The following is a 12792-nucleotide window of genomic DNA, read 5'->3' on the forward strand; positions in this document are numbered from 1 at the left end:
AGTACGTGGAGTGATCAGTTGAGAGGGATTGTAACGAGGTGTGAATCAATGGTAGAGTGACGATACGTTCTAGAGAGAGGGAGATGTTGCTGCAGGTCATTTATCATGCATATAATCATTGTTTGCGTAGTTCTCTTCGGGTGCATCAGTTGGGCGGCATAACTTGCGATCAAGTCGTATAAAACTGCATATTCTGTGTGTTACTTAGAGCGCCATCTACCTGCAGTCCTTAACAGCAATTGTTTGTGTACCGCAGTCAGCAGAGGACTTCCCATGCATGCGAGATGAATCATGTCAATCGATGGAAAACTTATTTCAACACCCTCCTCCAGAAGAACGAAGATGTATGCAAAGTACTCCATTTCTTGCATGAAGATCGAGTCTTCAGTTCCATAACTTCAGTGATTCTAAGTTAGCGACAGGTGTCTGAGTTACTTCAAACCCTGTGTATACATTTACTTATCAGTTGTCCTGTTAGTGGAGCACGGCTTGCAATGTCACCGCCGCTGTGCGCCTGTCTGTGGCACTTACCGCTGCCGACGATCATGTTACAGGACTGATGCGAGCATAGCATAATTTCTGAACCACAACTGCGTGTGAACAGTAGGCGCTATTCATCTCGGAAAGCTATATTGTGCATGTACCACAATGAATCTATGTCTTTCTTTGGTGTAGAAGGAAATACTTTCATCATCTTAAGTTTGTCACCATAGTGAGTGGGATGAAGAAACTTGAGGGGTGAGTGTATGTCAGATGTTTAAGATATATGTGCTGCATTAGAGTATTAAGAGCATTGGACTTTGCATGACTAATATTTTGGAAACCACGTGGCTTTAACATTACAATGTGTTTAAGTGCAGATCCTTGTAGCCTTAGACTTGCGTGTGTTTGAGTTCTACGATCATTTCTCTCTTGTGATACCTTCTTGGTACTGATCCCAGACACAAGAACACTACTTTAGAACTGATAACACAGTTGATTTACGTAAAGTGCTTCAAAAAAATGGTTCAAATGGCTCTGAGCATTATGGGACTCAACTGCTGTGGTCATAAGTCCCCTAGAACTTAGAACTACTTAAACCTAACTAACCTAAGGACATCACACACATCCATGCCCGAGGCAGGATTCGAACCTGCGACCGTAGCGGTCGTGCGGTTCCAGACTGTAGCGCCCTTAACCGCTCGGCCACTCCGGCCGGCAAAGTGCTTCAAACTCCGACCCTCTGGAGCTCATTCATGAATAAACCACACGTGTCTTCTTAACTGTCTGTTACATCATCACAACAATCTCTTATCTACTATGCACAGATAAGAAGTGCTAACCTTCTCGACTTGCACACATCTAGAGAGGTCTTGTGTGTTTTGATGTGTGACATGAGTAAGATAGGTATGGAACAGTCTTTGCTGAATAGAGTTATGGACTCACCTCGCTCTGTTACTTCACAAGATGTGGAATGTAGTGGGTACAGTACCCTCTCACTTCCGGCCAGCTGCAAATTAAATTGATAACAGTGTTGCAGAGAAGCTTGTTCAAAGACAATGTGAGGAGATCTTTCAGTCTCCAACTTCATCTTATGAAAATGCTCTGCGACTCCCACCCACATAGGGGAAGATAGGCAGTCATAATCGTAAGTTACGTACTATGCTCAAAGTGCTAGAAATATTAAAATAGTCTAACTGCATCGGTACAGGACGCTGTTTGGTATACTTTGGTTTATATGTTCCTGAACTAACCATGACTGGATGTACTGCACAGTCATCTATGGTTCAAATGGCTCTGAGCACTATGGGACTCAACTGCTGTGGTCATAAGTCCCCTAGAACTTAGAACTACTTAAACCTAACTAACCTAAGGACAGCACACAACACCCAGCCATCACGAGGCAGAGAAAATCCCTGACCCCGCCGGGAATCGAACCCGGGAACCCGGGCGTGGGAAGCGAGAACGCTACCGCACGACCACGAGATGCGGGCACAGTCATCTACAGTCATCATATCTTCATTTGGAAACTAGTATATGGTACATGCAAAGTGGTGGAGGATTGGTTTAGGGACGATACAGAAATTGGGAAGCTTGCTGCCGTATCATTGGTTGGCGTTGAAATCGTGGAAAAATTAGTAAAATTGCTAAAAGTGATCGCATTGTCAACTGTGATGCTTATTACAGTACATTGTCCCATATTGACAGTGTCTTGTCCATCCCATCCGCCTACTGGTAGGGTATTGATTACCATATAATGATTGACTGACACCACTTGTTTGAGAGGGAGAGAGTGTTGGGAGCAACACTTTCCAGAGTACCTAAACAGTGATTGTGTACAATGCTGAGGTATGAGTAATCAGTGCTCGTGGTCTCTTAGAAATGGAACACCTAACCATCTGCTACCCTGTCATTGCGAAAGATGAGATTAAATGTAGAGCTCATCACCTTCGGGCAGTTGTTTGGAAGTGCTCCCCAATGCCACAAACTCTTCCAGTTTCCATATGTTGTGATGTCCTCCACATTTTTGTCAATAAGAAACGCCATGTCTGTCTTTTCTATCAAGCATCCTGTGTGTTGTAGGCGTAGTATAGTTTACACCATGTGATACCGAACTTCCTGTGAGAGCCAATGGATCGAAATGTGTTAATGTCGGTTTAGCACCTGACACAGACTTCAAAGTCGTGGTGGAAAGAGAAAATGTATGGAGAGGTACAAAGCAGTAGTCATATACTCTTTGGACGTGTTACAATAGAAAACCAATGTTTCAAACTGCATATGAACAAACAACACAGGGATCCTCTCTTGAGAATGATAGACTGTGGGCTGTGGTTCTCCTACAGCACGGGCTATGAAACTTTACACTGATCTATGGTCACTGCCCATCTGCTCCAAATGACCAATACCTGTGTATTTGATAGGATCGCCACATACACTCAATGTCGGCAAGCAGACGCTTTTATCTGAAGAGAGGAACGCAGTAATACCTTATCGAGTTCTCTGCTGGGTGACGTTAGCCAAGTATTTATAGTTTGTAGCTCTTCTCCATTGGATGGTACCGAACAACGAGGATAGAGAGAATGTTTGGGATACAGACGTGAATGCACCCTGAGGTGTGCCAGTCTCCTTTAGACTGCAACACCTGTAAGTAGGCTGTTTATATTTTCTTATTGGCAACGTTACGTAGCGCTCTGTATGAAAATCACTGGCTGTGCTGTGTGCAGCCTGTGGCTAGTTTGCATTGTTGTCTGCCATTGTAGTGTTAGGCAGCGGCAGCTGGATGTGAACAGCGCGTAGCGTTGCACAGTTAGAGGTGAGCCGCCAGCAGTGGAAGGAAATGGCGGAGTTTTGAAATTACATATATTATGACTTTTGATGATATTAAGGTAAATACAGTGTTTGTTCTCTATTAAAATCTTTCATTTGCTAACTATCCCTATCAGTAGTTAGTGCCTTCAGTAGTTTGAATCTTTTATTTAGCTGGCAGTAGTGGCGCTCGCTGTATTGCAGTAGTTCCAGTAACGAAGATTTTTGTGAGGTAAGTGATTTGTGAAAGGTATAGGTTAATATTAGTCAGGGCCATTCTTTTGTAGGGATTTTTGAAAGTCAGATTGCGTTGCGCTAAATAATATTGTGTGTCAGGTTAAGCACAGTCGTGTATAAATTGTTCTAAGGGGACGTTTCATACACCTATTTGCAGTTTGGAAAAGTACTACAATGCAATTTCAAAATCCTCATCATTCTTCCAGTTCCTGTATGATGCGGAGTCTTCATTAATTTCCTGATTAAAAAAACACCACTGTAACTGCTCATACTATCGTTTCTGCTACCTCACGTTGCAGGAGAAAGTATCATTTGCCACTGGCCTTACACACTGTATACACTTGGTGGAGCTATCTCAACGTGTCCCCATTTCCACTGAGTGGTCAAAACACGATCCTGTTGCATTAACTCAGCTCACCCATTGTCTCCACAGGCTGCAGATGTTGGTAAATATAGCTTAGTTCTGACCTTAATTGAAACAGTCACTTGGAAATCCTGCATGGGGAGGAGGGAGGGGGGGGGGTGGCAGGGTGGAGATTGAGGACCAGTTACAAGATGCAGAGGGACAGTCTAAAACCACGCTGAAGTTTTGCTGTCTGGAGCCCTTAGCAGACAGGTTTGAAAAGGTGACTCGTTTCGACATATGAGAGTGTCATGAATATGATTCACCAGTGCCTGTAGTCATTAAAAGACATCTCCATAGGAACCTATGCAAATAGGTGGTTGAATGGAGAAACTTGTTTCCAAATCAGAGATAGAATTACGTCTTCAATCTAGCGTGATTCCTCACATAGAGCAACATCTACTGTATGTGCTCATGCTCAGTCAGTCATCATCCTCGCTCATCTATAGCCCAGTGGATATATCAGAGAACCTCTGTTACACTTTCTTCATGGAATCGTGATAGAATGTGTTACAAATGCTGTTTGTTAGTGTGGGAAATGTCCAGCAGTGGCATGAGAGAGTTGCAAATTTCAACTTAAAACCACGTTCCTTAGCCGTATCACTTTCTAAATTCGGTGAGAAATGCTATTTTGTTATGGGCTTGCACCACTGGCGATACGTACCCAGCCTTCCGGTCTGTTAATACATGCCCCACGATCATTGTCTACATTCAGTGTCACGGTATTTGTGTGACGGAGTATCTGTGTGGAAGACGACTTCAATCGGAAGCAGTGCCATAATGCCATACCGCGACTCAAGAAGCATGTGTAGTTTTTAACAGAGATCTCGCTAGCAATACTTGTGGCTGCTTGTGGAACAAAGACCGCCTTTTATGCAGGGTGACAGTATCATGGTCGTGGCGATCGTATTTTTAATATCCGATCGCTTATAAGATGATTACGTTTCTCTTCCTAAGACACACTGGTACCACTCACAAGAAAAACAAATGACGCATGCCCATCGAGCGCGGATTTTCTCTCAACAATGTTTATTATTCAGTTATTTCATCAGGTTGCCTTCCATTCGGAAAGCGGTTGCACTCAGCGACTATTATATTGACTTGTAAATTACAGATTGCAGCAATCAGTCGTCCGTTTTAAATTTTATTACGCAGATCTAGATTTCGGCTAGAAACTACCCTTTCTCAATGCACTATTATTTTTGCTCAAAGCATGTAAGTCCCTGTTGATCGGGCCTCACCCACAGTTCATTGAATACTAGTATTCAATCGCATTTGTGTTTGTTCACAACAGGCTTATTCTTGTGATGAACGGTTTTTTTCGTAGTACGGTCTGTCGCAACAGTGACACTCAAATATAGAAGGAATAGTAGAATGAAGCAACGATTTGGTAAATGAGTGTTTGTGCATTATGCTTGAAGCAAGAATGTATCTGTAAATCGCAATTGTAAATGTCCTTATGTAAGATTTAAAGACCGTAGCAGCTGACACAGGATAGCAGCGGGAGTCATTACACAAGCTGGTCAGTAGTAACAGATGGTGCGTGCAAGCACTGAGCTCTTAAGAATGCTATGCTCCAGTTGTATGTAAACAATTCTGACAGCTTTGATCGAAACAAAGACAATGATAACGACTGTCGTGGTAGGATATAAACAGTAGCATTGTTTACAAGCTGTCAAAATCAAAACAAAAGATTACGTATTGTGTATTTATATTGTAATAATGCATGAAAATATGTTATTTAAAATCTGTATAAACTTTTTAGGAAATTAATTTAAGTCACTTTGCATTGTTACATGGAACAGTACTGGATTTTTGCATTGAGGATGGAGATGGCAGACTGCTGTCTGTTGTTGAACTCAACACCAGTAGTGAAAGTTTGTAGTTTCACAGCACAAGACCACATCACGGACAACAGAATTATCAATATGGGTTGCTGTTACTGGACTTCTTGCGTATGTTCTGGTAAAATGTGTGAGTGTAACGTTTTTCCGTCTCCACATGTTTGTGAAATGTATAGTACTTGTGTTTGTTTTCCTTGTTTCCATGTTTGCTTTATGAAGCATCAAATATAAACAAGTGTAGAACGGCATGGTGGCGATATAGTAGTGAGAAAAAAGCGTTCATCGAATAGTTGTATAACAGTGTAACTTCTTATGGCAAATAATTGTCAACTTAAAGCGGCAATGTGCCAAAGTGAATAACTGTAAATTCTTCACGAGAAATATTTTCTGGAATTTAATGGACGGCAATGCGCCGATAGTAACTTAATAGCAGTATAAAATTATTTAACTGAAACTTGCCTGGGAGATAGTGGATCGCTATAGAGCATTCTGGCAAAAATGATAGATTGTAACAAAAGACTACCAGCGTAAGGGGCAGAATAAGGATTTTGAAAATTTTTACTATTTAAATAATAATGTAATTAGTACAGAATGTGTAATTAAAGATAAATGACTTTGAGATATAAGGTGATACATGAGTTTATTGAGGGTAACAATTACTTTTTCCTAATCACAAAATAATTAAGTCTACGATTGTATAAATTAATTAATAAATTGAGAGTTGAAAAACGTAAAGTGGATTCAACTTCTGGAAAACAACAACGAATCAAAATTATAGTGGAATGGTGTGGCTCTTGAGAAATGATAACTGAAAAATTTACACAAAATTTACTTATTTGCAAAATCGATTTTTGTCTGCGAGAAAATCCCAGTTTTTTGGAATCTCAGAAGGAGGGGGATACGCAGCAATGCTTGTGGCTGTACCGCCGTCACGTTCAGCCGCTGGACGCGCTGCTTAGGGCAGCTGAGCGGGCGGCAGGTGGTTTGTGCGGTACGGCTGTCACGAGGAAGACCGTCCAAATTGTGGGGCTTCTCCGTGATTGGCTGCTGCATTCGGAAGTAGAGCAGCAAAGCCATAAGCTTCTGTTATTAATATTAGAAAAACTAAACAGTGAATTTACCTGCATGTCTCAATAGCAGACCATCATTCCATTATTTCAAAAGTGTTGATTACCAGCAGAATAGTAAACAGTTGCTAAACGAAAAGGTAGACGAAGCATTTCGGGGATCTTCGTATCGCACCTAACTTGGATGGCGTGCGAAGTGGTTCGGCTGTAATGGTTCAAATGGCTCTGAGCACTATGGGACTTAACATCTGTGGTCATCAGTCCCCTAGAACTTAAAACTACTTAAACCTAACTAACCTAAGGACATCACACACATCCATGGCCGAGGCAGGATTCGAACCTGCGACCGTAGCGGTCGCGCGGTTCCGGACTGAGCGCCTAGAACCGCTAGACCACCGCGGCCGGCTCGGCTGTAATATTAAAGGAGGTTTGGCAGTCTCGGAGGACAGATCAATGCGGAATATAATTATGCAATATAAAAAGCGAGTGGCATCCCATATAAACAAACTAATTGGAAGTTCAATTATTTGTGCAATATTAGTCCTCGCTAAGAGTTGAAGAGCCTTAACGTAACGTATCGACAGCCTATGTGCTGTTATCTGTGCAGGGGACAACTACTATAGGAGACTGCAGTGTGGTGGACATACTGCACCTCGGGTGTACTGTAGTTTTAGTACAAATGAGATGAGTGGCACGTCATCTGCGCTAACCCAGAGGAGGTATGAAGGAGGGAAATATTCGAGGGAAGGGATTTATCATTCACACGTAAATGCCTAGCACTACTTATATCGCTGCCTCTCTTCTACTTACCGTGATATTGCTTGTGTGAACTCGAAAAAACGTCAACCAAAGTAAAAAGTCAGTAGAACTCACTAGTGCACGAGCACAACGCAGTTTACTTCCAGCTGAGCCCGTGTCGAAAAACGTCTACATCGACATGACGAAGTTACCCACGTAGAGTCACTGTGTGAGTATCCAGCTGTGGAATTTAAATGCGGCATTCTCTGCTCGTTTCACATTGTTACTGCCGTGGTCTTAGTGTCTTTGTTTTTAAGGCTTTATTAACATTTTCTTCTCGCGTACTAGATGACACTTGTGTGTGACACTGTTGAATCTGTGGATATTACTTGCTGCTATATGTTCTTGGTTCTCGGAAGTGATGAAAGTTTACAGAAACGTGAAATTATTTACTCTTTAAATTACAGTTCATTACATATATTATAAAGGCAAAACTCGTTTCATAATTCGAAACAGTTATACTTTAGTGTATGGTAGACAATTCTGCATTATAAGCAGCATTTTGGCGAGTGTTGCATTTTACAGAAATAAGAATTAAATGACGTTAACGTATCTATTTAAACGTGGTAGGCGTTGTAAGCATTAATTTGTGGATATATCAGTATCCTCTGATTACAAAATTTTTTATTTCGAATTTCCGAGGATCCACTTACTCGTTTTTATGTAACACTGAATATGACGCAAACCTTCCTGTAAACAACAACCGACAAGTGCGTTTGTTTGCCGAATTCTCCGCGTTTAAAAATATTGGTCCAGAAAAACTATAGTACGATAAAAGCCCTTCTCGATTAGGAGAGGTACTCGACGAAATTTAGTGAGTTACTGTTTTGGTAAGTCCCTCATCTCTGGTGTCGAGTAAGAACGTAACACTAAATGATTTACTTCACTAGCGTGAATTGTAGATATTAAAATAACTTCCAGACTGCAGAATTTGCTACAATTTACCCATTAATTAAGTAACGAAAATTATACAGACGGATTTAAAATGAGACACATATTACAGTAGTTTATTGCTAATGTGGTCACACGCGATATACATCTTCTTTTCGTTTCTCAGAGAAGCTACTCTAACTGTGCCACTCGCAGACTCCACAGTGGCTGCGCCCTCTCGATAAATATATATCGCATATAGGTCAGTTCTGCAGTCTGAGGCAAAATGCTGCGCTTCTTTTATTTCGCTACGAGTGTTCACCGGCGGAAGAATTTTATTAAAAAAGTAGAGTGAAACATTTAGATACAGTCGAACGAATACGTCGTAAACTGTACTCGCCGTCATCCGCGCACGTGCACGCGCCTGGAAACGCGAGGTAAATTTGTGAACGCGGAAGGGCGAGAAGAGGAGAAGGGGCTAGACGCCGACGGTCTCGTTGATCCAGGAGCGCAGCGAGGCGACGTTGGTGTAGACGCCCGGGTACTGCGGGAAGTAGCAGCCGTAGCCCCAGGATACGACGCCGTACTGCGTGCCGTTGGCGACCAGCGGCCCGCCGTAGTCGCCGTTGCAGTAGTCGAGCCCGCCGTCGGGCCCGGCCGTGCAGATCTTGTCGTCGGTGATGAGCTGGCCCTCGAACGTGGCGTTGCACGCGTCGCGGTCCAGCACGGTCGTGTTGGCGGCGTGCAGCTGCACCGGGTAGCCCTGGCCCGCGTCCACGCTGCCCCAGCCCGACACCGTCACCTGGCTGCCCGCCGCCGGCTCCTCCTCCGCCAGCGCCACGGGCTGCCGGCACACGCAGCGACAGCGAGGTGTAGTCGAGCACCTGTACTCTAACATAACACTGGCGAGACGTGGAAATGGACCGTGAAGATTGAAACTTTGCGCGGCAAAAACCCGACGGAAATCCGCAGTGTGTTAAGTGAAGTTTGTGCTGAGTTTACAGCGGACTGCAGGACCCGTTCGGTTACTGGCTCGCCGAGCTGATACTCGCAACGTCTTGCCACTAGAGATGGGCAAAACTGTTCTTTTCAGAGATCGGATCAGAACTGTTCACTCCCTGAAATGAATTAGCTCTTTCTCATGACTCACCACTCATTTACAATAGAAAATAAATGGAAGGCACATTGCCCTTTAAACTTGGTTTATTCCAGTACTATACCTGTATTTTGATCTTATTTGATCCTATTTTAAAGTAACACAGATAATGAGTAAGAATTTCCACGATATGACAAAGTTTTTGATTATTGATTTATTTTGCACTATCGCGGTTTTTTGGGTGATCAGAAAATGTTGTAACTTGAGATTTACATTAACAATATATTTGGCTATAATGTATTAAAATTTCATTAACCTCATACAAATACATCACAAGCCATATATTTTTAAAGTGAACGTTTCCTTCCGAAGACGCCTAAAATCGCAAAATCCGTACCAGAATAAGAAAAAAATATATAAATTTGACTGTAAAACGAAAGTGCTGCATATAGCCTTACGCAGAATAAAACAAGGAAAATATTGGTGTATCACATTTTGCGATACGTTTATCGGTTCGCTCGTAATTAAAGTGTAAATTCGAGTGTCCCTAATAAAAATCCTATAGTAAGAGGAGTCGTCACGAACCTAATCTGATCAGTTTAAACAAATAAAAATAAAATAAAAACAAATGATGTATACATAACATAATAATGTAATATACATAGCAGTATTACTACGAAGAACAATATCCAGTAGGGACGAACTCCGATGCAGAAGCACTGAGTCGAGCAGGTCGAGCCGCGAGCTGTATTACTGCGTGAGCTGAGACCGCAGAGACCAGAGTGACACCTGCGTTGCTTTGCTCAACGCTCTGGCTAGAGTCGAGAACAGTGGGGTGAGCGTTGAGCGGGCGAGTTCCGAGGGTGGGGGGAGCGGTGAACTCACCCGCTCCGAGACAAATCGTCCGTTCCCTTGCGAGCAGGTTGTTGCAAGTAGTTCCTATGTTATCCGCTAGGTGGCTCTCTGTCCTGTTGCTCGCATCAACTGCCCAGAGGGCAGGACGGGCGACTGAAACGATCGCCGACAGAGTGCGATGCGAAGTTAAGCTGCGCCAGACACTGCATGCGGCAGACGACGCACAGAAACGGCACGGCATATGTGAAACACAAAATCCAATGGGGCACTGCACAATGCAGGCAGCCAAGGTAGAAGCAGGGCAGAGGCCGGCGCTGGCTGTGTTGTGTGGCGTGCACTGTGCTGTGACCAGCAGAGGCGCTGCTGATATGCTCCGTCTCTCTATCTCTCTCTCTCTGTCTCTCTCTCTCTGCCGTGGGAAACGTTTGGAGCTACTGTTCTTTTTTTCTGAATCACTGATTGTTCACTCCTTTGAAAGATTCAACTCTATGAATTAGTTGAAGAGCGGATCCCCCACCTCTACTTGCCACGTCTGCCCGGTCCTTTCCCCCCCCCCCCCCCGGCCGCTCCGAACCGTGAGACCGGGCCTCAGTGGCCGCAGCTGACGCTGTTCAGGTCGGCCGTGGGCACGGTGAGGCGCACTTCCCCCGGCAGCGGAACTGACGGCAAGGGCCCTCTCGTCCTGAGGCGGCTGCAGATGTCGGGTGGGTTCGGTCCGCGATCTTCAGTAGCGCAGCTGTTGCCGGAGTCCGCAAGTCTGTGGGTATGGTCACTTTTGTCAGTGCATCCGTGGAGCTCACTGCAAAGTATCCACGAATATTTCGGTCGCGAAAGTCGTAGATTGGTCGGTGGGCTAATTTGTGGGGAGCGGGGGCGGGGGCTAACAGCGAGGTCATCTGTCCCACCGGTTTAGGGAAGGATGGGGAAGGAAGTCGGACGTGTCCTTTCAAAGGAACCATCCCGGCATTTGCCCGAAGCGATTTTGGGAAATCACACGAAACCTTAATCTGGACGGCCGGACGCGGGTTTGAACCTTCGTCCTCCCGAATGCGAGTCCAGTGTGATAACCACTGCGCTACCTCGCTCGGTTAAATTCGTAGGAATACGACGCTTTGCATCTCAATTCTTAAGTAATAGCACTCGGTAATGTCCGTGCCTCGACTTCAGTCTGTTCAATTCTCGTGACTATTAGTTTTACGGATCTCACATTGATGAGAGGCTGAACGAGTTATCAAAACGCTCGTTTGTGTTTCAGTTACTTATTTCTTTTGTCTTGCCCTGCAATAAGATGTTTCAGACTAGCCTGATCAACTATGTGTGGGTAAGTCGTAATTAACTTCTAGGACGCTGCCTCATATTCTATTTTTTCTTACCAATATACGGAAGTTTTATTTGAGTTGTCGGATTTCTGGCCTGTCGAATTCCTCTGTTGCCTCCGACAAAAATTTGCTTCGGCAACCCCCGGTTGACTAAATAGAAAGTGATGCGAGTCGCAGCCTGCAGTAGTTTAGCGGCGAAGGCTGAACGCAGCTGGCAGGCGGAACTCGCAGAGCGGGCAGTTCCCATCGACGCTGCTGTCGGTATTGCCGTGTCCTTTCATCGGAACGCAGCAGCGAGTTCACACGTGGTCTCTCTGCAAACGGAAACTTGCAAGTGGTGTACTACACCGACTACACTACTTACCCCGGGTGAAGCAGCGCGCCTCAACACAGTGGGACGAGCGGTAACCGGCTCGTACTGCATTCTAACGGAGGAAGAAGAAGAAGAGAGCAGGCGTGGCTGCGCCTGGCCGTGACGGAGTGGGTCGGTCCGCCACTCCAGACCGTGTCTGTGTCTGCTGCGCTGTCGGCCACATCGGCCACCGAAGAACGGAAGATCCGGCAGATAAAAACGGCGAAGCGCATCCGTCCTGTCAGGTGGAGCCGGCTGCTGACGCCGCACAACTTGCTGCCCCTCTAAAGATCACCACCCGGCACTGCCGCCACCACTGCAGCGGCTGAGCCAGGAGAAAAAACGCTCGTTGACGGACGCGGTAAGTACACGGTCCAGCAGTGTCCGCATCGTCAAATCTGATGTTTCTCTCGAATCTTCTGGACAGGTGACGGACATCGATGTCGGACTAAGCCTCCACCCACTGCCCAGCAGAAAGTGCTGCCCACCTGATAGATGGCTCCCATCCTATAGTGGAACATGTTGACGAACTGAAACTCCTAATAAGCAATACCCTCTGTGCTTCTGTTTGCAGGATACCAAAAGTGTCTCAGGCAGCTGTACTATGGGGCTAAGTGCTCTATCACAAGGATGACCTGGCTGGGGCGAGCGAAGGGGTCGCTTTGT

At 44.8% G+C, this 12792-nt stretch overlaps 1 protein-coding gene across 1 annotated transcript in view; it reads right to left on the reverse strand.

Moving 5' to 3' along the window:
• Positions 1 to 7496: 7496 nt before the first annotated feature.
• The window catches only part of LOC126163200 (trypsin-7-like), an 89466-nt gene continuing 84170 nt past the window's right edge, over positions 7497 to 12792 (reverse strand). The window contains exon 3 of the mRNA XM_049920154.1: positions 7497 to 9348. Coding sequence (XP_049776111.1) covers positions 8983 to 9348 — 366 coding nt within the window. The 3' untranslated portion in view covers positions 7497 to 8982. The remainder of the gene's footprint in view (positions 9349 to 12792) is intronic.

Source organism: Schistocerca cancellata, chromosome 2 (genome assembly GCF_023864275.1).
Source record: "Schistocerca cancellata isolate TAMUIC-IGC-003103 chromosome 2, iqSchCanc2.1, whole genome shotgun sequence".
In the NCBI taxonomy this organism is placed as follows: Eukaryota; Metazoa; Arthropoda; class Insecta; order Orthoptera; family Acrididae; genus Schistocerca; species Schistocerca cancellata.